General features: G+C 41.8%; 1 protein-coding gene across 1 annotated transcript; it reads left to right on the top strand.

Moving 5' to 3' along the window:
* LOC141440237 (uncharacterized) lies at positions 1-26725 on the top strand. Its single transcript, XM_074104694.1, has 6 exons — positions 1-183; positions 12256-12431; positions 14131-14268; positions 20620-20707; positions 25822-26011; positions 26608-26725. Exons 1-6 carry the CDS (start codon positions 126-128, stop codon positions 26723-26725), a joined length of 768 nt encoding a protein of 255 aa, XP_073960795.1. The 5' UTR covers positions 1-125.

Genomic DNA, 26725 nt, shown 5'->3' with positions numbered 1-26725 from the left:
CCTCGACCAGGCAGCTCGGGAACGTTCGGTGCGCGACTAGTGTTCACCCGCGGCGCTGCCGATGAATGTTGCAAGTGTTGTAAAGTTGTAAGCCGCGGCAGCAGCAGCAGCAGCGGCCATCGGCGATGTCGTCGCGCCGCGCCGTGTACAGCATCGACCACATCCTGGGCCGCCGCCCGCGCGGTACGCATCCCACGCACCACACACCACACACCACACACCACACAGCCCACAGCTGGATATGCCCACTCTTCACCCGTGTTTAAAAAAAAACAACTAGCGATCAAGGAATTAAAAAATGATAATTAATGCTTTTTTACAGACATTGGTCTCGACCATCCGTCCGTGTAAATGATTGTCAGGATTTTTTTATTGTGGTTGACAAATGTTTTCATACATTGATCAACGTTCAAATTGGTAGTAAGTAGTACCATCAGCCAAATTAGTGGTCTATTGGTGATTTGATTTGGTGGTCTATCAATTTTTAAACAAAAGTTCCTGTCAAATGAATATGTCGCTAAAGTCGAAATTGAAAATACAAACTGAAATATAGATGCACAGAAAAACCAGAAAAATAAGACCATCACTGGGAATCGAACCCAGGTCCTCGGTATTCCGTACCGCGTGCTATACCGCTACACCACTGATGGTCAATGGTCAATTTAGGTTTTACAGGATGACCGTAAAAGTAAACATTTGGAATTCAAATAAAAAATACAAAAAGATTCCAAAAAACCAATCTTAATCAGCTAAAGTCGAACTTTCAAGTTGACAGACATATTGTTTTGTGACATGCAAACGATTATTTTCTTAGTTTGGGACTAGGTCAATTATAACTGGTGTCAAGTGTCCCATGATATTTATTTTTTACCCGACTGCCCGAAGGAGGGTTATTTATTTATTTAGGGTGGTAATAGACCACATATTTGGCTGATGGTAACTACATAGCTGTAAAACTCTTTATTGTACAAAAGGAAATCCAAAATACAATCGATTACAAATAGAAAAGTACAAAGGTATGTAGACTTATCCCTGAAGGAATCTCTGACAGTCTGAGTGGTGGGAGGAATAATCATTTGGAGGTGACCTCTTTTTGATATTTTTTTTTTGAAATTCCATTAGGTACCTAATGTACCTATTATAAGGGTGTTCAGTTAAATTAAGATACACAACCATCCGCTGTCCTTTTGCTGGGCCTCTTAAACTTAAAATAAAAGGGCTTGAACAATAGCTATAGTTCCCACGTGTGGGCTCAGTGCGGACTAAACTTCACGCACACTTTTGAATTGATTCACAAATACCTGTATGTCATCCTCGCGATATTTTCCTTCACCGTATAGCTCGTGGTAAATCCGTACGTACATTCCGGAAAACCGAAATGCGCGTCCTGGTTCGAACCCGTGAACCTCTGCGAAGAGGCCATTGCTCAGAACGCTTAGATTTCCGCGGCATAAGACGAGGTATCTTGCTACAACGCTATCCAGCAGTCTAGAGTACACAATAGGACCGATAATTATATGTACTTATGTAAATACTTTATTGTAAATAAAACATATAGAAATAGAAAACAACAAAACAAAAGAGTACAAAGGCAAACTTATCCCTAAAAGGGATCTTTTCAGGCTAACCTAAACAGGAAAGGAAAACTTAAAGACATATCGTCACTACTTTTAAAAAAGCTCGTATCTCAAAGAATAAAAAAAATCTGAGTGAACTTTATGACCATTTTTTCAAGGATCAATTTTGTTGATATAATTATTGATTTGAAATACGAGATTTTTTCAAAGTAGTGACGATATTATGTACTATCTACAGGGTACTAATAAGTTAGGTACCAATACTTTAATAGATGTCACTTTACATAAAAACTAACTAAAGTGAGTAGCTAAATCTACCAAATAAAGGGATCTAGATTCTAGGCGCTGAATACGATTTTGTCCCGTTCGGTGTTGAGACCCTTGGTTCGTGGGGTCCTAGGTAGCCTAGCGCTCTGAAACTTTACAAAGAAATATGGAAGATGTTAGTAGACGTCACAGGGAACCGAAGAGCTGGCAGCTTCCTCGGACAAAGAATTAGCCTAGCAATTCAAAGAGGGAACTGCCGCCTTAGCGTTCGATGCTAGGTATTATTTTATAATAGCCCATAATAGATATTCTCACATAGTACCTAGTTCAACTTCCCAGATCTAATTGAATTGAGTAAATAAAACAATAATCATTTTACTCTGGCGAATTTTACGTATTTATTATAGAAGATTATACACAACACAAGATACAGTAATATAATAGGAAAAAATTAATAAAAACAACATAAATATACCTAACTATAAAAAGAAAACACCATCTAGGAGGCCCTCCTGCGGCATAGACCCCAACACACTGGCGGCATTACCTCTCTGTACAGTTAGAGAAATTCGCTGGGAGAGGTTTTACTCTTAGTAATATTTTTTCCCTCTTTAAGCCCTCTTGTTCTGAGAGGGGGCCTGTGCCCAACAGTGGGACGTATATAGGCTGGGATGATGGGATGAATATTTTTTCATTTAATGTAATATGTATATTGTTTGACAAATAAAATTTTCAATTGCATGAAAATAATCATTTTTTTATGTTTATACTCTTTTATACTTATGCAAAGTAATGTTATGGTAATTAAATTTATGCCAACTTATCGTTATGCTAATCCACATTATGCGCATTCAGTTATGCGAATTAATGGTATGCGAATTAATAATTATGCGAAATAACGTTATGCCAATTTCAATTAGGACAATTAATTTATGCGAATTATAATACAACATTTAGACGACCAGATGGCCTAGTGGTTAGAGAACCTGACTACGAAGCTTGAGGTCCCGGGTTCGATTCAAACTCAAACTCAAACTCACAACATTTATTGACAGAAAAACACACAAATATACCCGTAAATATATTCCCGTGTCGGGGCAGATATTTGTATGAAAAATACGAATGTTTGTTCTCGGGTCTTGGGTGTTTAATATGTATTTAAGTATGTATCTATCTATATAATTATATTTATCCGTTGCTTAGTACCCATAACACAAGCTTTGCTAAGCTTACTTTGGGACTAGGTCAATTGGTGTGAAATGTCCCGTGATATTTATTTATTTATTTATTTAATAGACCCCGTTTAAACACTCTCCAAACGTAATTACTCTGTACCTACCTCTACATGTAATTGACAACATTATTGATATTAAATATTTTGAAGTTATGTTCCGTAACAAAGAAAGTTTTACTCACTGACTAGTTAAGTTAATCTCATTAACAGGATGTTCCAAGATGGTTTTAAGTAGTTGAACTATTTATACCTACGTAGAGTCGAGTAGGTACTATTTAGCTTTATAGCTTTTAAAATAATTGGTGCCTTCCTTTTTTGTTAGCACCTTGTGATCTTGTAGACGACCAACACATCCAATTACCTACTTACTACTGCAAGGTTCCAGTATATTCTTAAATAATCATATTTCATCCAAAAAAGTTACTTCCATCCAACCAAAACTTTTCTGATGATAATAATATACCTGATATATTTTTTTGTTTCTTGTGCGCGTACTCCTAGGAGGATTCTAGTCTCGTGCCTAGTACGCCTACAATATTTTTTTTCGTGTTTTGTTTTGACTGTATAGGTAAGGTTTAACGGTTAAATAACAAAACATCTTTTATAAAAATGTCATCTTCTTCGTTCATCTGTTTCGTTTCCAAACCTAAACCGGAATTTAGTTTGTTCGTATTTTACTCCTCCATAATAAAATTGCGAATGGGCCGTGAATCACATACCGCCTTACTGACGAGAATACAATCAAACCTGCGGCGGCGCGTTGCTCGGCGCGCGGCGCAGGCGCCGACACCAAGCTTACCGCTAGTTTTAGGGCTCCGGAGCCAAAAAGTACCTAACGGGTCCTTGTTATAAAGCTCCACCATCTGCCTGTCTTTCAGGTCGTCTGTTTAAAGGGCTGTATAGATATACGAGTATTTAGAAAGTACCTAATAGATATCTATACATGCTTTAATTTTTTAAGAATGTGTATTACAATAATGTAGGTACTTACCTAATGTAAAATAAGGGATAAAAATAACATGTTATTGGGTGTCTTTAGTTAAATAATCCTTGGCTCTTGACACCAGTTGTATATAGTTTGTATGTATTTAGGTCATACATAAGTATTAAATTCATACCAGTGTTTCGCGTCCCATTCTTTTTGGCGGTGGGTGTTTTGTCTCATCTCCTGGCTTTAGGTGCCACGTTGCTGCCAACACATTGGAGCAGCTTACTGCCGCCTATCTGGAACCTGCAAAAATAATAATAATAATAATAATGTGGACTCAGAGAACAGGAACATATAGTTTGGCGGAGGCAGGAGGCTTGCTGTAATATACTAGTTTGTGCTTTGTAATTGAATTGAATTCTTTTTAGGTCATATAAGTAGTATTAATATACATACCTGTGTTTGCGTCCCGTTCTGTTATATGCGTGATGTCTTGTACCCGGGTTGCACTACAAAGTTTCATGCCGCCACTCATCTGTGGTCTGTTTTTTTAAGAGTAGTTTTATACTTATTCACTTTCATTTCTTCAATTTGTCTGTTTGTAATTGATATGGTTGGTACTGGTCCGTGTTGATCAATATGTAAATGGTGTATATCATAATCTTTGCCAGCCAGTTCCTTTTGTCGGAGGCATCGCATCGCAAAAGAAAATGTTTAAAAATTACTATTTATTGCCACGACAGCAGTATAAGTATTATTATCTTTTACACTGAGCCACGTCACTTCTCCCTTTGTCTATGGTTTTAATTTCTTAATTTCTTCTTTTTTTTTAATTTTTTTTTTTTTTTCTCCGTCTGACTAGGGCAAAGGAACTGGCTCATGCATACATGTTTATTTAACGTTTGGGCTCCACAGAAAACCAGCGTTACTGCACATAATGTGCGGCAACACATGCTGAGTGGAGACCCTTTTTGGTATCCTGCTGTGTCACCTGGTAACATAGTTTTAGTGCTAGTTCTAGTCTTAGTTTTAGGTGGTACATTTTTGGAGCCAAAATAAACTTTTCTTTCTTTCTTTCTTTCTTTCAAATATCCAACTATTTAGCTTATGTGCGATTTCGGCCCACACTTGACCGATATTTTTCACAACCAATTAACGAAGTAATATTTAACCTAACTCCTAGTAGGGATTATCTAAGTACCTTTAATTCATTATCTTACTATGATTTGTTTTTATGTTTGTGTCAATTATTCTAATTGCTGTTTGTGTACCTGTCATTAGCTTTTTTGTGTAGATGCTTGTTTGATATCCATAATATTAAATTACTCGCCTGTTACCCGCGACTCCGACCGCGTAGAATTCGGTTTTCACTATCCTGCTGGAACTATGAAATTTTCCGGGATAAAAACTATCCTATGTCCTTCCCCGGGACTCAAACTTCAATTTCATCTAAATCGGTTCAGCGGTTTAGACGTGATGAAGTAACAAACAAACAACCAAACAGACTTACAAACTTTCGCATTTATTATATTATATTAGTGGGATGGTTAGCAGTTGGTCTGCAAATTAAAATATAATCGCCATGACGACCGCACAGTCAACCACATAACGCGTAAAACACGAAACAATATAATAATATAATTTGTATTGCTTTTATTAATATTAATCCTACTTTTGTGTACGTGAGCCCAATGTTTCTGTTTCTTAGAAAGGTCTTCTGTATTCTCGTGACCTATAGTTTGCTGGGTTCCGTCAGCTAGGATTATCCGGGATAAACTAACGAGTCAATAGTAGCGAGGACGAAGGGACCGACCCACAAACTATTGCTAATGAAATGTAAATTACTATTTGTTCGTACTTGTCAACCCGCTACCTACTCACCGTAACAGTGGCCTAATAGACCATTTTGAGAATTGTCGGTTGAATAAAATATGGTTTAGATTGAAAAATAAATAAGTACACTGGGAGTTCCGTATTTTTAACCCCCGACGCAAAAAGAGGGTTGTTATAAGTTTGACCGTTATGTGTGTCTGTGTGTCTGTCTGTGTAGCTCTTAAACTAGTGGACCGATTTGGATGCGTTTTTTTTATTTGAGAGCAGGTTTTCTAGTATTAAACACAGGCTTTGATTCGAATGATTTTTGTATGAAAATTCTCTTCCGTAAGAACTTTTTTGATGGTGTGAACTTAGAAACTAATTTATTTAAGGTTGCAAGAGATCATAAACCTGTAGTGCCTGTGCCTACCTCTCTATTTCAATCTGATACCTTCACCAATGCGTTTCTGAGAAAGGCAGTTTTGAGTGAGACAGACTTACATTGAGATGAATAACGAAGTCATCCAATAAGGGGTTCATTTTTAAGGTTTTTAGATACGGAACCGTAAAAAGAACCTCTGTTGAGAATTTATAATTAGCCCAGGTAAGGAAGTCACTGGAGCGCGGTATTATTTATTCAAATCAGGACAACGGGTTTTGCATTTTATTGATAAACCCGTACTTATTCAAACGAGATGTCAGAAATCAGATCGCGAGGACGAGTGGTGTCAGCATCGATCGCGACATGAGCCGCTGCAATTGCAATGCAAATCCATTATGATTGGCCAAATCCGGCTCTCGACGGCGAGCACAGCCGAAGCGGAGGGTCGCGGCCGCCGCCACTGCGCGGTGCGCGAACCAGCCAAAGCCAACCGGCAACGAACACAGTAAAAAAAAACATACTTACGTGATTACTTACGTTATTAGAAAGTGTATAAAAAATCTATTTACTTTACAACATTCCAGCTTTTAAAGTACTGAGTATCTCTTTTCGGTAAAATCCGTTTTACAAACTTTTGTTTAACCTTCAATGCTCGTATTGTACCTACCTATCATAAGCGTTGTTTCAAAAATTTACAAACTTTTCTTCGACCTCTTCGGATTCGGATTGACTTGAAATTTGGTACTGATGTAGTTTGGATGACAATGCCAGTACGGTCAACAAGAATATCCAGAATTTACAATGTGTGAGTTTTGAGAGGGAATGAATAGAAATCGTTTTAGGTTTTGCTGTGATATGCTGCGTGGTTGTATACTAGAAAGAACTAGAAGCTTCGCTAGCTGTCCCTCTCGCACCCGCAACGTATCGCGGACGAAGTCGAACCGCGGCAGCGGCTTCTCGTCGTACAAACAAACAGTTAACAGATTTTAGTGAACTAAAAGAACGATGAACTATTGGGATCGCGCAGAACTAGCGAACTAGTTCCTTTCTGTCAGCGTGGGGAATAAATTAATAAAAAATCTTAGTTCCTCTCCTTTATACTCAAGCCTATAGCTAATGTTCTTACAAATGTTTCCAGCCATTGGCTCGCTGTCAATCAAGAAGCAATATTGATATCCCCGACGTGACGACGTGACGCGCCGCGTCGTGTCGCGAACACCTCCACGACTGCTAAGTGTCGTGACGACATTAGTCGCAAGGCTCGTAGGTAATTACGCGACAAATTCGCGCGACTTCAAATGGGCCGCGGCTGTGTGCACGACACGCGACACACAATGCGCTATTTAATATCGCCAACACAAACCTCTGCGTCCTGCAGGTCTACTACGAAACTCGAAGTTCGTGTCGTGCGGTCCCTCTGACACTTATATTATTTATTACGAGAGCGAGAGGGACGGTACGATACGAACTTCGAGTTTCGAGTTTCGTAGTAGCCCTGCTGATCCCTGTTGGAATTTAATTTCCCGCGTCCCACCTCAAACTCGCCGGACCCGTCGCGCTGTTTCATTTGAAATGACAATGGATCACTCTGTTTCGACCATTTGTTTTCAACCATTTGTGGTATTTTTAAGGGAAAGAGAAGTAGATAGACAACAGGAGAGCTAAAAGTTATAGCGTGATTTGTAGTACAGTAGTCTTGTACTGTAATAATTGTAGTAACTACACACTCATAATGCTATAGCTTATACTGTGGATGGCCTTCCTGGAAAACGAAACAAAGGTTATAATATTTTTCTATTTATTATTGTGATTTTTGCTAATGTAGCTTTGAGTTTTTAAATATTTTTTAACCGATTTCATTATGTACTAATGTAGCTATTGTAACTAATAATTAGGACTTCTTTGGAATTAGCGACTGAAACGTTGAAAAACGCTGGTTTAAATGAAGTCTAACGTGCCTAATAAAGTAACTGAATGCCCCCGCGCTAATCGCTTGATACAAATTGAAATTAATTATGCCCTCGAGAGCGAGCGACAATGGCACTCGCGCCGCGACAATCAGCGCAGCGCTCACTCCCATTAATTATTCTAATTAACTTTGAAATTAGTGCGTTATCAAGAAAGTGGCTGTACCTGGCGAAAGGTACGGAGGAGGGAAGGGGGGGGATTGCTTACAGCCAACTCAGCCAAGAGGTTTGCCTTTTGAGCTTTCTAAAATATCATAAAATTAAGCAATGAGTTCTACGTACCTACATGTTATAAGGCGACTAAATTAAACACCTATTATTTGCGCCGTTAACTATTTAGCGGATTAAGGGGCTGTTTCACCATCCATTGATTAGTGTTAACTGACGGTTAGATTATGATGCCGTCTCTATTTGTTTTGTTCGAATAGACGGAGACGGCATCACATTTAACCGTCAGTTAACACTAATCAATGGATGGTGAAACAGCCCCTAAAACTAAAATCACGCTTTAATGGTAAACCTGCCTGAATGCTCCATCATCAGATCCTAGATATCGTTCTTAGTCAGAGTTGTTTACTTACGTTGTTTTGTCTTGGAATTGGAGCGCCTATATAGCTTTCGGCCCCATATAAAGTTTGCCTATGGAAATGGAGATGGTTTGGCTATGGTGTAGTGGCAATGGGCAGGCCATATAGCACGGAGAACAGAATAGATGGTCGCTGGGGCCGAAAGGTTCTCGAATGGAGACCGCGGATTAGCAAGCGCAGCGTATAGGACGTCCACCAAAAAGATGGACGGATTACCTGGTTAAAGTCGCGAGTTCACGGTGGATGCAGCCCGCTTCCAACCGAGGCAACTGGATCTCTATGAGGGAGGCCTATGTTCAACAGTGGACGTCCTATAGCTGATATGATGATGATGATGATGGAAATGGAGAGCGGCTGGTAAGCTGTCGGTTGTCTTAAAATAGTCGATTATCTTTCTTAAATTGTGACTGGAAAGTAGGACACAAGTTATACAGCAAGCAAGGTCTCGAGCAGGCCGCGGGCCGCCGGCACAAAGCCCTGCTCATTGCTCCGCTAATCTCGCAACAATCACGAAAAGCTGCTGCAAAAATAGACTTACGATAAATAAATAGAGCAGCATCAAGTGACGTGATTTGTAAAGAGTTTAGTTGCGGCTCGCTGCGCGGGGCGTGCCGGGCGACTGTGGCCCTTGCGGCGCCTGCGCAGGGCGCAGTTTGCGCTGCGCGGTGTAATAGTCTGCGGAGTGTTCTATGGGGTGTAATGCACTATTATTCGCCGATCGTACGTCGATCGACGATTCATACGTACATTTAAATTTTACTGACAGATAGAATTTAAAAATGAGTACTTTGTAGATTTTTTTTCCATTTTTTGTTGACTAAACTTGTACTGACATGACATCCAAACTACCCCTATTGCTTCAAATTTATCTGATTAGGACTAAGAATGGGTAAAATTTGATTGGTAATATTTGACCTCAATAAACTAATGTTAATTTATTTATTTATTGAATACAGTCAGGCTTACAGTTGGCACCAAAACGCCTAGCTCGTTAATACTTAATACTATGTTAAAAATAATATTATTTTAGATTAAAGTGCTCCCCAACCATCGGTAAACACGTCAGTATCCTGGATTAATATTGAAATAAGTACACTACAAAATGCGTACACTGCAAAAAGTTTGTAATCCTCAATCATGATTTAGTTCCAGAATCTATCGCGTAGTATTGTACCCTTTCATATTTGATCCACAAGATATTCTTACTTTGGATCTCCTCCAAATGTCATCTACGATAGACCACCGTGCTGTGACAGAATAGAAGGGATATGTAAAAGACGGGTTGGTTCAAGAGCACAGACATATGGAGATAACTAGTTTTAGGATTCTGCATGTAGGTATCCATGTGTCTCTGAGTTGAGTTTGTGATTTCTGAGCATTTCCGAATTTATGCGCTTTACCATGAGGCTTTTGAAGGTGTGTGAAGTTGCTAATAACATAACATAAGTTGAATTGTAATTGTGAATGATCACTTGCTTTAATTTTATTATTCGTATTACTCGCATGTTTACAATTTGTTTTGTGTGCCAAAGTTAGTAAATAAATAAATCAGTGGCAGGCCGAATTGAGAACTATTTCCCAAGCCCTCTCAATTTGAAAGAAGGCCTGTGTCCAGCAGCGGGGTGTATACCAGGCTCTAGATGATGCTGCCGATCCGTGTTAAAGCCGGGGCGCGGGGCCGGTGGGATGCGAACCCCTAACTAACGTGTGTGTAGTACCCACTCGTGCTGTTGTTCCGTTGTCCGCTGCAAGCGGGAGGGGGCTCGCTCCGCATTAACTCGACTTAGCGCTAAGCCGAACAGATAACTGACGTTTAACGTAATGCCGTTACAATTTAATTTATGTACATAGTCCCATTGTACCATTTGTATCCGAGCGCGGCTCGTTTGCTCTTTTTTTCCGCACAATCGATAAACAAACAATAATAGATGTTTAAGGGGATCTCAAATAGTATTTCACCTTTAAATCTGTTCCCATCTCAAATTGTAGCCGCCGTAAATGTGTCATTGTACAGTGTTTATTAGCAAGTTGAAATTCTTTGAAGATTCTTATTTATACACGTTTACAAAGAGCTTCAGTTAATCAATACCAATCATACACATTTGTGTGTTGTGTCAGCACAACAAAATAAAATTTGTCTGTCGAAATGTGATCTCGTTCTTCGATATTGTAATGTGGGGCGTTGGGAGACAAGTAAACACTACGAGTTTTGGGTAAATACTGCTTTTGGTGTACTGCCTTTTGGCGAAATATGTTTCGCCAAATTTCACTTAGCTTAAGTTTCATTTGGCAAACCAATCCTTGGCATAACTTTGCTTCGCATCTCAACATTTTATAATTGCAAAATTTTACTTCATCACACTTTTATGTGGCTTATGTAGCAAATGATTGGCTAAGGCAAATAACAAATGTCAAATAACATTTGCCCAATCATAAGGTAGGTATATCAGTCATGATATTATAAAATTAATAAATGTTAAATTATGTGGCGGTGAGCGTTTGGATAGGTTAGGTTCTACGGGAGCGAAGCGTAGCGTAGCTTCCGCCTTAGCCTTCGATGTTAGATCACTTGCTTGCTTGACGCATTGCGAAATGTTGAGTAAATGTTTCTAAATAGTTGGGACAAATAGTTTGTGCTAAATAAAAAGTAAATACTGCTTTTATTCTACAAGTTCACGATTATGTATAGTGTGCATATTGGGTGTGTGCTTGAAAGAAAAAAAATATAACCACTTTTTTTTACGTTAGCAAAAAAATAACTTCTTACAAAAAAGAAGAAAATTTTGAAGATAGTTATTAAAATTTTTTGAAGGTAAAGTTAATTCAATGAACACTTTTATGATTTGGAATTTTGACATGTAAGGAGGCGATACGAGATACAAGTGAAACTCACGGGTGCTGTGTAAATACTGTTTTTATTCTACAAGTTCACGATTATATATAGTGTGCATATTGGGAGAGTGTGTCTGTGTATCGCAGCATACACTACACTATCTTCAATTACCTATTTCATAAATTTTCAAATATCTGTATTGCTGAAAAAGTAGGTAGGTTAAGTACAACAGTCTATATAAAATTTTCCAATATGACACAATTTAATATGAGTGCATTTTTCTGTTACTCCAGGGGGGCTACTACGAAATTCAAAAATCGAAGTTCGTATCGTACCTTTCCATTTCGCTCTCTTATTAAATATGGAATACATATAAGCGTCAGGCGGGACGGCAAGTAGGAAGTTCAAATTTTGCACTTCGTAGTATAGAATAGAGCCATATATTTTTCAAAATTACACCACAACACAACCATATTCCTTCATTCATTAGGTATATCAAATACGGCATCATTTTTTACCACGATCGAATGGTATTTTAGACGTAAAAATCTTTAAAAACTGTTCCATAAACACTGATTACACACGGTTACTAACCACCTTCATACCTAGACATCTTAACAGCAACATAATCTTTTACATTTTCAAGCAAATGCCATTTGTCGCAGATCACATAGAGCTGAAAAGCGAGAGCGGCGCACACTCGCCGTCCGACTCCGAGCACGAGCCCGAGCCCGAGCACGAGCACGAGCACGAGCACGAGCACGAGCACGAGCACGAGCAGGAGGGGGCGCGCGAGCCGCTGGACGGCTTGGACGGGCTGGACGCCGGCCGGCCGCGGAAGGTAATTTGCTACGAACGCTGTGCTACACAAATACAAGCCACATTTTCTGACTTGTAGAGGAGGTTTACTTTATGAGATCGGTTGTGTGATTCACTAAACGAAACTCCGAATTGTCTACAAGCAGACGCGTCAAGTCGGGACTCGGGACCGTCCGGCGAGCTCAGTACAGTACATTACGAGTACTGTATTACTGTGTACTACTGTGGTGAGACCGTGGCCGAGGGTCGGTTCCGGTCGTTTAGAGAATCACGCAATGAGCTCCCGGGTTCTGGCAACCAGTTTTATATACAATGTTTTTGAAGGTTCACGTATTTGCTCACATAAAATTATTAATTCAAATATTTGTAAGTAATCAATAATCATAATCATAACTCTTCATTTTTTTTGTTAATAAATTTGAATTACTAGTAAATAAGTTGATAAAACTCCTCCTCAGACTTACGATTAGTGATTTCCATGATAAATAGTACAATTTTGGTGAATCATTTCCGGACTTCTAATAATTTGAATAATATTTTTACGTGAACTTTGCCACACATACAAATTTATGTTGTGTAAAGTTTTCGCCCGTGAGTTCATCCTTTTATTCGGTGATTATCTTCCTATAGGAAATCGGATTTATTTTAAAACGCAGCAATCATACGTTATTAGCCTATCGACATCGTCAGTGCGACACCAGTGCTCTTAGTGTAAGTTTTCGGTTACAGAATACGTCTCGATCGCCTTCGCGTTATAATCTCAATTTGTATGGAAACACTTGGGAAACACGAACAGCGCCTCTAGCGGAACGTTTGCGATGTTCGTGTTTCCATACAATTTAAAATTTAAACGCGAATGCGATCGAGACGTATTTTGTAACCGAAAACTTACACTAAGGGTACAGTAGGGCTACTACGAAATTCGAAACGAAGTTCGTATCTTACCGTCCCGCTTACGCTAATATTATTGCATACGAGAGTGAGAGGGACGGTACGAAACCAACTTCGATTTTCAAATTTCGTAGTAAGTAGCCCTACAGAACCAGCTCACGGATAAAGGCTTGTTTAGATACATTTTGGTAGCAAGTGCAGGTGAGAAGTGATTAGTTCACATGTTTTTACGATGGTAAGTGTCAAATGTAAAGAAATCGTTTACACATTGCTCAGTCGTGCTTTATGCATGCGAAGTGTTCAACAAAATGGTGGACAAACTACGATTGGAATGACGAAATATTTTAAGGATAGTCGCAGTCATTGCTTCAGGAATCGAAAATGACGTGTTAGTTTTTATTTTTATTTATTTAAGGTTTACCAACAATTGTTAACACAAGATACATCAAAAAATTGCTGCTCGCATGAACATGTTGAACTGAGTCTCGAGTTGAAACCAAAAAACATGAAAGGTGGCAACGAAACTTATTTTATATTAACAACAAATATGTAATTAATGAGGATTCAACCGGATTTTGAATGCAATTTACTAATCACTCTGCATCTGCACTTCTCATCTGCACTTGCTACTTAACAAAGTGTAAACAAGCCTTTTAAGGCGAGCACGGGTGACGTTTTAACACACAGTTGGATCTCTCTGTTTTTGGCACGGTTAAGACAGAGAGGTCCTCGTGTGTGTGGACGTGACCGGTGGCCGGTGGCCGGTGGCCGGTGGCCGGTGGCCGGTGGCCGGTCGTGCGGGCGCTGTATGCAAGCGGGCGTGTCAGCAGGTGCGCCGCAGCCGCACGACGTTCACCACGTACCAGCTGCACGAGCTGGAGCGAGCCTTCGACGCCACGCAGTACCCCGACGTGTTCACGAGAGAGGAGCTGGCGGCCCGCCTGGAGCTGAGCGAGGCGCGAGTGCAGGTACACACACACACAAACAACAGCCGCATACATATTTATTTATTCTTGAAAACTTGCTATCACTATACAAGCACTATACTCATCAGGGAGCCACTTGGGCTACCGCGCGGCATGGATCGCGGTGTAGTACACAAACACAAAGCATTTTAACGGTACAGTGGCCAAAAACGGTACTTCTGCCCTACCTATAGTAGGTCGAAAGAAACCGAAAGAATGCTAGCTCAGCTTTTGTGCAACTGTCTGGGATGTAAAGATTGTTTTTAAGTGAGCAGAAGCATGGAGGACCTCAGTGCTATGCTCGCTAACCTCAGCAGAGTTTTCGACTGAGTTGGCTTGAAAATGAACATGGACAAGACAAAAGTAATGTCTATGTCCATGTTGTGCTAACTACCGTAATAGTCGGAGGCTCTGCGCTCGAAGTTGTTGACCACTATGTATACCTGGGACAAATGGTCCAGTTAGGTAGGTCCAACTTCGAGAAAGAGATCACTCGACGAATCCGACTCGGCTGGGCAGCGTTCGGGAAGCTTCGCAGTGTCTTTTCATCCAAATTACCGCAGAAGTTTGAAGTCAAAAGTCTTTGACCGGTGTGTGTTGCCAGTGATGACATACGAATTTGAGACGTGGGCAAAGAGAAAGATGGGCCTCATTAGGAAGCTCAAAGTCACTCAGAGGGCTATGGAGAGGGCTATGCTCGGGGTTTCTCTGCGGGATAGAATCAGAAGTTATGATATCCGCAGTAGAACTAAGCTTACCGACATAGCCCGAAGAATTGCAAAACTGAAGTGGCAGTGGGCGGGGCACATTGCTCGCAGGACTGATGGCCGATGGGGTCAGAAGGTTCTCGAATGGCGTCCGCGGACCAGGAGACGAGCTGTTGGTAGGCCTCAAACAATGGAGCGGTGACCTGGTTAGGATCGCGGGATCGCGGTGGATGCGGAAAGCACAAGAATGGTCTGAGTGAAGAGCCTTGGGGGAGGCCTATGGCCAGCATTGGACGACTTTCGGCTGACATGATGATGATGAGCAGAAGCTATGATGTCTAACGTTTGAACGCTTGCATTCAGCATCTCTATCAATCCTCATCTTATGCCGCTTGTTAGAAAGAAGCGGTTGTGATTTCGAGTGCGTAACCAATGTAACCGCGCTAATGCCGGCTCATTACGCGTCGCGCGTTCATTACGCGCCATTAGCCGCGGCGCGAGCGCGGATTAGCATGCCGCCGCCGCGAAGAATGGGCCGGATGGAGCGAGGCGCACTCGCCGCGAGAGGCCACAATTACGTTTGAGGGGTGGCTCGATTTAGTAAAGAACTACAATTCGCTTCTTAATAGCTAATTCCGCGAGCTTTTTGCAGCAGCGGAGGGGCTCTCTGCGAAACGACGTAATTGCATCAGGTTTTATTACTGCTCGTTAAGACGAGCTGCAATGCAATATAACAGTGATTGGTTTGTTGTGAATGAATAATCTCATTATTATACCGGTACTTACATACCTATAGATAAATTGCGGTTTTAGGCCGCACAGCTGTTGAACGTAAGTAATTTTTCGGAATTCCCATGGTAATTTGGTGAAATCCCGGAAATTTAATTCAACCTTTGTGTGAAGCCGCGAGTAAAGTTTAGCATTCAATAAAACTAACCCAACACTTGCTGAAGTATTCCAGGTTGATGTCGAATACGTTTTTGCGAACAATTGAATCAATATCAGCGGCTTAGCGGCTCAGCGGCGTGGCCACTGGGAGTGGCAACCGAACCGTTGATCACTGTACCATCGCGATCTGTGATTGTTGAGCCACTCGCCACTGTTCATAATTTAGCCGAGTTAAACACGCTCAAAAAAAAAATTGACATTAATAAACCAAAATTGCATTCCACGGCCAAATTACGGACAGTGGCAACTTGGCAAGTGGTTCAACAATACCCGTCCGGCTGTAGGTAGGTATATTATGCAAGAAAGGCATTGTGGCGTGCCAGGTATTAAACCAGATCGCGCGACACTCAGGCCCCGTGGCCTCTCGAGCCGAGGGGGCTTACGTGTAATCTGTAGCCGCAAGTGGCGCCATCTGCCGCTCGTTAGCGCGCTTGTCTCCTCATAATCACTCTCATTACCAATGCTTCGTGCTCAACCAGTACCAGTGCTATGCGCTAACACGGGTCTAGATAAGTCAGCAATCTTCGGCTTTGATTTCACTTCGCCAGACAAGTTTTTCTGTGAAATCTGGACTTATCAGTATACACAAGTAGACTTTATTAATCCATAGGTACATATAAGCATTATAAATGCTGAAGTAACTCTGCCTCTTTCTTTGTCCTATCTTCAATCTTAAACTGCTGAACTGCAATGATTAAGATGAAAGATGTTGACATGGTTTAAGACCCTGGAACGGACATAGAAAAATTGCTAAATTCATTGGATTTTTTTTAGTTCCCGCGGGTAAAAGATACTCGTAGTCTGAAATATTTTAGAAGATGGTTGGGTTCCGTCAATACTGTGTACACGCCTATAAATATTTTTAGGCATTTTTTATTGTGGCTTCAAAGTGTTTCCAAATATTGGTCGATGGTCAAATTGTCAAAGCTGCAACTGTGCATTTTCAACCGACTTCAAAAAAGGGGGAGGTTCTCAATTCGTCTGTATGTTTTTAAATCAAAAATTCCGTTGAAAGAGTTTTACAAAAGTGTTCAGTCAAAGTAACCTGCCTTCTGCCGAAATATTCCGGATTAATTTTAGAACATAATAACAATAAGATACGTTCAGATTGGTTCTCAATCCATCCTGGGCTCGCGTGGGAACTACGGTCCAAGCCCTCTCATTGGCACGTTATACAGGCTGAGATAAATCTTACAACGATTTGTGAGTCAAACAGTGTCGAGAATTGACCACCCCAGCCCCAGCAGCCACTAACCGGGCCGATGATGGCGCGAGTCGCCGCAATTGCGCTAATCCACTCGACGGCACCGCCCGCCCTCTGCCAAAGGAAACAGCGCTCTGTGGCGATGGCTCAAGGTGTCATTTGGGCGGGGAACGAAAGAACAGGGTTGCTCAACCTGTAGTCCGAGCTAGAGAGGGTGCCCAGATAAAACCTAAACTTAAAGTTAAAATTAACTAATTTGTAGAGTCAAAGTTAAAGAGCTCCAGCAAGAACTATGACGTCACATAACACGACTGTCTTTTTTTTTTTTTAGAAAGAGATGGAATGCAAACATTCGATCTTATCTTACTGGTATCTTCCTTCTTTATCAACAGATAATATTGATGATTTTTAACCCTCGCTCGGCGCACAAGAGGGGTGTAAAGTTTGACGCAAATGTCTGTCTGTCTGTCCGAGGCATTAGTAGCTCTCAAAAGAATTGAATAATTTTGATGCAGTTTTTTTTACGTGAAAGCGAATTTTCTTGAGCAGTTTCTTAACTACATATGTTGGATAAAAATCTGTTTAACCGTATTTAAAATGACAATGTCGAGGGATTTTCAACCTTTCTAAGTTTATCAGATAAATATAAACTATTATCTAGAAAGAAATAAAATGCAAACTTTGGTCTTATCTTCCTTCTTTTTAAACAGATATTGATGATTTTAAAGCGGTTCGTTTTGTTTTCGTTTTTATCTTATCTTACTAATATTATAAACGCGAAAGTTTGTATGGATGGGTGTTTGTTTAGATGTTTGGATGTTTGTTACTCTTTCATGCAAAAACTACTGAAGGGATTTGCATGAAATTTGGCATACCCTGCATATATGCCCTGGATTAACATAAAGGCTACTTTTTATCCCGATATTCCCATGGGATAGGGATAAAATCTTGAAATTTCAATCGCTGGGTTTAGTGCCTTGAAATTTTGGACAGTTGTTCTTAACACAACCTCAATGAAGATCACATTATAAATTTTGGGAATTTTGTAAAATCCCGGAATTTCAATTGTAACTACCAGTTACACTACTTGTTAGGCGCTAGTGGATCCACACTTGGATAAAGTTGGGAAACGTTGCTACGGAAGATTTAATATTTAGTCGTCAAGTGGCGCGGCGCGGCGCGTGCGCGCTAATTGCGCGCGGTAATTGACGCTAGGTTCTGCGTCAGTGCGCCGATTGAGCGATACATTTCATTTGAAGCACTTTCAATGAGCACGGACTGCCCTCGCTCTCGCGCCGTCCATTGTGTAGACCGATCTGCCGCCATCGGGAAAACAAATTAAATTTTAGGGCACGGCGAAATGTCGCTGCTAAATTGTTCCCGTAAGTGTGGACGGACGCAGGGACGCTCACTTTGGTATTTAGTTTATTTCACGGATTATTTAAAGGCAGGTCCACATTTCACATTTTTATCTTGATACCCGCTCATTGCCACTTCAATGAGCTAATTCGCTTGGCTATGTCGGTGACCCTCGTCCTTCTACGTACTTATCTTCTTATTTCTGATTCGCTCCCGTAGAGACTCCGAGCACAGTCTGTACTAATCTCCATTGTGTCTCCATGTACTAATACTTATTCTGTGCCATAGCTCGCGAGCAACTCTGAGCTGCTGAGCTGAAACACCACGTCATCATTATGTCATCTGGCAACACACACTGGTTGAAAGACTTTCGTCTTTAGTCGCTGAGCCCATCATATAAATAGCACGGAGATAGATGGCTGTTGGGGTCAAAAAAATCTTGAATGGAGACCACCGATCGGCACGCACATCGTAGGATATCTACTAACAAGATGGATGGAAAACTCGGTCAAAGCTGCGGGCCCACCGTGGATATACAGGCCGCTTCCAAGACAAAGAATATTCACGATCGCGTATCTTTTTTTTCGCGTCTAAACTAAACATGATAGTCGTCGAAAATACACAAAAAAAATGGTCTACTCAAGTACTCAATGTACCTACGTCGTATACATGTCGTATATGAACGAGTTTGAGTGCTAACCAAACGCGCGCCGCTAATCGCCGCCATTAGCCGCGAGATTATGAAATTACACCACTTTTTCTCACAATGTCTTTTATTAGCGCAATGCGGCTCGACTGGCTCAATTTGTTTCTATTCTGGCGCGGCGCGAGCGACTCTGCGCCTTGCGGCGCGGCGCCACGGTCGCCGCTGGCTCGCGGCTGGCGGCTGGCGGGCCAGGCATGCCGCGTGGAAACCACGTATGCGTAATTGCTTTTCATTACGGGTCCATTGTAGTCGCGGGAGCTGCGGGGGTGGGGGAGGGGGGGGGAGGCTACCAATTGCCGACGGTTACAATAAAAGAATTAAAAAGTGAGCCGCGCGCATTGTCCGCGATGCAGATTGCGCGATTCAGGAGTCGGAGCTCGTTTTGCACTGAATTGATTAGCGGAGCTTCCGTTACTTCGACTTTGGTTACGGACTTCGATTAAAATAATCTTTATATCTCATTCAAAGCAATTTCTCAACAAAAAAGACTTATGGAAGTAAGTAAAGGTTCATCTCGACCATGTTTCTGCTAGAACGAGTGCGGATTGAGAAATTCACACACGCCACTGATATTTTTCGCAGGTGTGTGCCAGTTTAATGTAGGTATTTACTCGTAGTAAATTTCAAATGTTATTTTGTACCATCAGCCAAATAAGTGGTCTATCAATTTTTAAACAAATTCCTATCAAATGAATATTTATGTCGTTTTATGACATGCAAACATTATTAACTTTAGGGTGGTAGACCACATATTTGGCTGATGGTACATGAATTCTGAATAATTCAGAAGTACCCGGGCTTGAACCCACGACCCTCAATTTAATAGGCCACAGGTTTTGTCCTTACCACCATTACTTCCATTATGATTTGAAACAAACAAATGTCATAAGTGTTGCACTAGGTGCAGCTTGGCGCGCGGCGCAGCGCGTTGCGGTTTGTGTAATTAATGCACAATTAAATGTAAACCCCCTGTTTCCTTTCCAGAGTTTTTAACTATCTCCACACCAAACACCACGATTGGTTGACCTTTTTTTAGTTTTTAAAGCCTAATAAACAAGCTAACACGTAGACACACACACAGAAAGAAACACTCACATTTATATCTTAAATATAGAAAAATGAATCCCTATTTCCCTTGGTCACGGCATCACGCGTGAACGGCTGGACCGATTTCGCTAATGTTTTTTTTGTTGTGTTTGCTTTTGTCATAAAAGTTGTCTTATAAAAGATGATTTAGAAAATTGAAAAACTACACTGGGGCGAAGCCGCGGGCACTAGCTAATTTATAATAAATATTAGTTTGAACGATGAAAAAGTCCCACACGAAACTTCTGAGCCGAAACTTGCTTTAATTTCTTGTGAAAGTTTTCGGAAACTGGTTGGAACTTTCCTACGTTTTGAGAATGTTCTGTAAGTAGTGCGTGTTGCAGGTGTGGTTCCAGAACCGTCGCGCCAAGTGGCGCAAGCGGGAGAAGGCGCTCGGCCGAGAACACGCGCCCTTCCTGCATCACGACCACGGTGAGTCACTGTCTCTTCACACCAGCCGCAGTACACCACGCCGTCACAGCCACACAGACACTGCTACAGTTACTAGCCATAGCCACAGCATCGGTCACGATGACGATGACCCCGGCTAAAATAATATATTTATTATATAAAAATAATATACACTGAAAAACGCGTCTTAGCTCGAGTTGAGTCCTATATGGTTTACTCAGTTCAATCCAGTAAACTTTATTGGATCGAACTTAGTCATGAAAACTATCACAGAGTGCACAATAGAGTTGGCCTTGTGTATGTATACGTGTAGGAGGTCTTTCCGTTAAAATTTGCCGTGATAGGGGAATAGGAATATAACGCGAGCTGCAAACACAAGGCGTCTACATACTCGTATATGGCTACGATGTACATTGGCTTTCACGTCTTCTTAGCACCTGGCCGCATGACCACGGCGCGGCGTCAGAGTGCGGCACGTTGTCGCGCCGTGCACTTGACACACCTTATAAATAAGCTGCATGTTGGTTGTGGCGCACCGTAACGGCAACGTGCCGCACTCCGGGGCCGCACCGCCGTGGTGATGTGGCCAGCCAGGGCTACTACGAAACTCGAAACTCGAAGTTCGTGTCGTGCGGTCCCTTTGACACTTATACTATTTACTACGAGTTTCGAATTTCGTAGTAGCCCTGCAGACCTTTAGTCCGCATCGAAGCGCACTGCGATTTATTGCTCAGAAAATTAGTTATTACGGAGACGACACTGTAAACTTTTATTTTTAACTGGTAAATAATACATGAGAACACGAAAAGCCTACGTGCGTAGAGTAGAATAGCAATGAGAGGCGTAAGAGAGATATCGGTTTTGTATTGAAATACTGTACCTACTTATTTCAATCTAGAACCGATATCTCTTTTTTACAGGTGATGGCATTGCTATTTCTGTTATTATTAGTTCTGCTTGCACCAGTCATGGCGCAAACGAGCGGGTCACCGCTTAAAAATAAACTTCAAAACAATAGCTTGAACCTTATCTGGACGATCATCCGTTCGCGTTTACGTTCGTAAATAATAGAAACTATAATAAGTAGATATTTGGTAGGTACTTTTCTACAACAGTATCATGCAGATGAAAGCTGCTTGTCTTCATATATTTCGTTGGATAGAAATCTCTACAACATTCCAGCTGCAAGACTGCCAACGATTAAGCTGATACGAAAAGTATAACACTTGCCTACTTGTATTAAAAAAAATCGTTTACTAGCATTATTAAGCCGCGACGCGCGCGGCACCTGCTCGTTTTCGGCCCCCTTAGCGCTGCTATTACGCCCTCCCATATAATTAGAGCAACTATTAACACTCATTCGTAACACATTCGTACTTAATTATTGTTTATGCGTCCCATTATCACTGAAATGATTCGATATCTGTTCGTGTAGTCATTGTCTACGGCAGTGCGTAATCACCACCCACGCCGTCGCAGACACACGCGACGTGCGGTAGATAATGTCCAACAAGCGACCGCTTGCTTGCTTTACGTTTGCTTCAAGATAGCTTTTATCCGTCAGTGCTTTGTATTAAAAAAATCATACTACGCAGTGGGTCGCGCGACTGGGTCGCGGTCGCGGATCGTGGTCGTCAGTCGCGGTCGCGGTCGCGGTCACTGTGTGAACACAGTTCGGGCGAACTAACAGCTTTTATAGAGCAAGGAAGAATCAGCATATTATTAATTTGAATGGCGCTGCTTACATTTAGGGCCGTTACAATCCAATCCAACTGCGATATAACTGTCGACTGCCGATTATCATTGTCCATACATTTTTCTTTGAAGTTGTGATACAGTCCGTTTATATAATGGCCCACCGATCGGCGACTACAATATTTCATTTGGGTCCGATGTGCCCAATACTGGCATACTCGTATTGTCTAATGTTTCTGACGCTCGCGATTGGTATCAAATGACAGTTTTTGTGTGCGAAATTTGTCATTTGATTGCAATCGCGAGCGTCAGAAACGTTAGGCAATACAGCACCAGCTCAGAGTCCGCGCGGCAACCGGTGTACACGCTTCCGCCTCCGCCTACGCGTCCGCTGTTCGCTGTTGGCCGCTGTATGTGTGTAATTATAACAAACGCGCGTTCCCTGATCACCGATAGCCGGTAAACGGCATTTAATGAGCGCGGCGATTATTGCCGGTTAGGACCATTACGGCTCGCGCGGCTCGCATCGTATTGAATTTTAACTAGCTTATTGTGCGTAATTATGGGTGGGTTCGTGGCCGGACTGGGCCGAAGAAGCGATAAATCATGACGAGTTGGAGTCAGCTTTTAAATCGAATTTGATGTCGCTTCAGTGTACAAATACAAATTATAAATGTAATTATAGACAGGAATCTTTTTGTGTTCTTCAACAACACACATAAATTTGCGTTGATGTCGTAGAGTTACAGTAGCATACTTCCAAAGTTACGTAGGTTTTTCATAATTTTGTGCAATGCAAAGATAAAACTTTTATTGTCATTTTGTAGACCATTACTTTGCTGTGTGCCAACTGTGCAAAGTCACGCAAATGAAAGTGCAAATTCACGTTGCGCAAAGAGAGGGTCTACTCCGAAATTCGAAAATCGATGTTCGTATCGTAACGTCCCTCTCAATCTCGTATTAAATAGTATAAGCGTCAGAGGAATGGAACGACACGAACTTCGATTTTCGAATTTCGTAATTCGTAGTAGCTCTGCAGACTCTATGAGTAACTACGTATTTCGATTTTGATTCCTGCTTGTCTAGTATGTATGTTTTCAAGTAAATACTTTACTGTACAAAAGAAAAGAAACAAAACACAATTAACAAACTTTCAGATACTTATACAAAGGCGGACATATCAATTTAATCTCTGCCAGTCAACCTTTGAGTAGATGAGAGGAGTAACCAGTTAAAGTCCGACAAAGTAGCTTTTTAAATAAGACTTTTGTATAATTTCTAACAACCACGATTATTGGAAGATGAACTTATGAATAAGAAGTACCCATACCCAAGGAGGAAGGGTTTTTTTGTGCTGACTGCACTTTCTATTGACTTGCATTTTATACAGTTTTACCAAATTTCAAGTAAATCCAACCACTGGAAGTGGATCAAAATTAACTTGCAAGATTAGAAGCACACAATACACTCTTCATTAGACTCTTTACTTACCACCACATGCCATAATTAACAATTCAGGTAGATATTATTAGAACAAGCATCCCTGAAGTCTAATTGGTAGATGCCATTTGGTAGAATACCGGTAGGTATCAGGTGCCTTGGATTTTTCGTTATTTTATTTGAAACGACGCCCTAAAAAATTAGAACGAGCCTAATAGCGGCGACCCTAACATTGTTATTGTGTCGATACGCAAACGACATTTCATTATCACAAAATATATCATTACCGAGCTTCATTACCAGTCGTCAGGTTTGTTCAAGCAACGTACATTGCGCTTCGGGCCGGGGGAGAGTAGTTGGTGGTAGAGTGTAAGCGGCAGTGGACGAGGTGTGCAGGATGAAGGGTCGCGCGGCGGCCCTAATGCGCGTATAATGGCTGCGCGACAATTTGCCGTGATCGATGGCAGCTCGACTTTTACAGTGTGTAACTAAAACCCAGTACATTAATTCACTGGGGTATAAAAGATAAATTTAGATTACAGCTATAGAATGTATTGAACTACTCGTATTTAAGAAAAATAGCTGTTAAAAATCGAATTATTTGAGAGTTCCTCGAGAAGTTGTCTCCCTGGGTTTTACTTGTGGTTGTAGTTATTCCTTATGGTGCTCGCTCAGTTTCACTGAGTACCTTTAATTTGAAACCATACGAAGCAGAGGCAGTAAAGAGTTTCTGCCAAAGCGCAAGCGAAGCGCGAGGGAAGCGTCTCTGTTCCAGCTTGTGCTAAAATGTGTCGTCAACATATCTAGCGGATTGTTTACCACTACAGGTCGCATTTATATAGATTCTCGTGAATTTTTGAGCTGGGTCGATAGTTGAATAACTCGTTTATTTAGGCTTCCCAATTATGACGATTTGTATTTGATAGGTCTATTGGGTTCGCACAATACTTACGTCTTACGCTTATAAAAGCGTAGTGAAAGTTTTTTTTCTGTTGATCTCTCGCATTAAAGCTAAAATTCTGAAAAATAAAATCTCACGTAATATTACTCTTATTTTGTTATAAAATACTCGAAGCTTTACAAGTATCGTTCAAAAGATAAGTGTCTCAAGTACTGAAGCGACACGCGTCCCCTTAGCGCGTCGCATTGTCGGCGTCCCACGCCTCGCGTCGCTGAATTTGCGCGACAAATCATTTCCTGCGTAAGCCTAATAAGTCACCAGAACGCAAAGAAAATAACACAGGCTTACTTCTTTGATACTTTTTATGAACTGCGGTAGTGGGTTTATAATTTGGTTCTTGATACGATTTGCATCAAAAGTTGTCAGCGTTACGCACCCTTTGTTTGTGTTTTAATAGAACGCGTTACCGATTACTCGGAGCTGATAACTGGCTCAATAACAAGCCCCGTGTTTGCGAACGTGTGTACACTCCACAGCCACACGCCACACGCCACACGCCACACGCCACACGCCGCGACCGTCAGCTGGCAGCTTATCAGAAGAGCTCGCTATCAGGTGGCGGGAAACGTGAACTTTCTCTATCAATGCATTGTGACAACGTGCAGCTTTCAGTCCAGCTGTCGGTCTGCAAAAAGACAATGTCTGATTCAGAATATAGACGCTCTATTTTCGTGTTACATTTTTTTAGTAATATTTACTTATATTTAGCCACCAAACGTTTATGAACGATTAGTTTGTGTTTAGCCACAATCATGCTTGATATTAAAGTCAAATATGGCCTAAATGCCCATTCATTCTCTCTTGAACTCTGCACGAAGCGAGAGAATATAGTTACCTGATTTATTTTCATGCTTTTTGCTTATTTGTTCTTATGTTGATTAGGTACTTTACTATCATAAACTGCAAAAAAATCCACCTTCTACCCACCGCAATGTAGGTGTAGCAACAGCAACCAGGCTGCTGGGAACAAGAGTGTCAACAGTTGCAGAAAAGCTGTTGACTCTGAAGATTACATCTAAATATCTCTGTTTGTTTGTAGCAATAAGCGAGTGGAGCGGCGTTGGCGTTGGCGTGGGCAGCCTGGGCGTGGGCAGCGTGGGCGGCGAGTGGTGGGCGCTGGGGCTGGGCGCGCTGGGCGCGGCGCCGCTGTCCGTGGGCGTGGGCGCGGGCGTGGGCCTGCCGCCGCTGTGGCCCGCCGAGCCCAGCGCCTTCCGCGCGCTGCTTCACAGGTACCTACCACCTCACGACCACCTGTCTACGTGTAAAAGAGTACCGTGACTTACAACTGATGACGATGTACAACCTGAAGCACTGGAGATAGAGTCATGAAGTTTGGCTCATACCTATTCGTTAAGGAACTCGGGGATCAGATCACACAGGTGGACGCTAAGAAGGAAATTTTTCAAATCCCCAGTTTATTCTTCAGCTGCAGGGTAAAGCCAGTTTATATACGAACATGCCCTATCTAACCACTAGCAGGTAGAACATAGCGGCTCGTGAGGCTAGCTCGAAGTATGCGGCTTCTATTTAGTTTACAAGGGTTTTAAAAGCCCTACTTACGCCTTTAATTTTCAAACGGTTCACTACCCGTATTTCCTCTAACTGTTCAGTAGTGAATGTATGTCGGCCTGGCCACATTACCACGGTGCGCAGTCGCATCGATAAGCGATGCGCCACATTGCCGTTACCATTACGGTGCAGCACAAGAGGCAGACTATAGGGTGTGTCGAGTGCTCGGCGCCGTATTCCTGCACGACGCGCCGCGCCGTGGTGATGTGGCCAGGTCCTTGTGTCCGAGTGTGTATCCCCCCCCCCTACCCTGCAGGTACGTGCTGTCGCTGCCGCCGTGCGCGCCGCGCGCGTCGCCGCCGCGCTCCCCGTCGCCCCCCGCGCGCCGCCCCCCTCCGGTGGCGCCCCCCCGCCCGCGCGCGCCCCCCTACTGA

Source organism: Choristoneura fumiferana, chromosome 22 (assembly GCF_025370935.1).
Source record: "Choristoneura fumiferana chromosome 22, NRCan_CFum_1, whole genome shotgun sequence".
Classification (NCBI taxonomy): domain Eukaryota; kingdom Metazoa; phylum Arthropoda; class Insecta; order Lepidoptera; family Tortricidae; genus Choristoneura; species Choristoneura fumiferana.
This window is presented reverse-complemented; position numbering and strand designations above follow the sequence as displayed.

Bases quoted from the DNA above. Each gene is read 5' to 3' on its own strand.
- LOC141440237 (XM_074104694.1), top strand. From the start codon at position 126: ATGTCGTCGCGCCGCGCCGTGTACAGCATCGACCACATCCTGGGCCGC. The intron at 184-12,255 runs GTACGCATCCCA...CATTTGTCGCAG, and splicing joins CCTGGGCCGCCGCCCGCGCG to ATCACATAGAGCTGAAAAGC. The intron at 14,269-20,619 runs GTACACACACAC...TGCGTGTTGCAG, and splicing joins TGAGCGAGGCGCGAGTGCAG to GTGTGGTTCCAGAACCGTCG.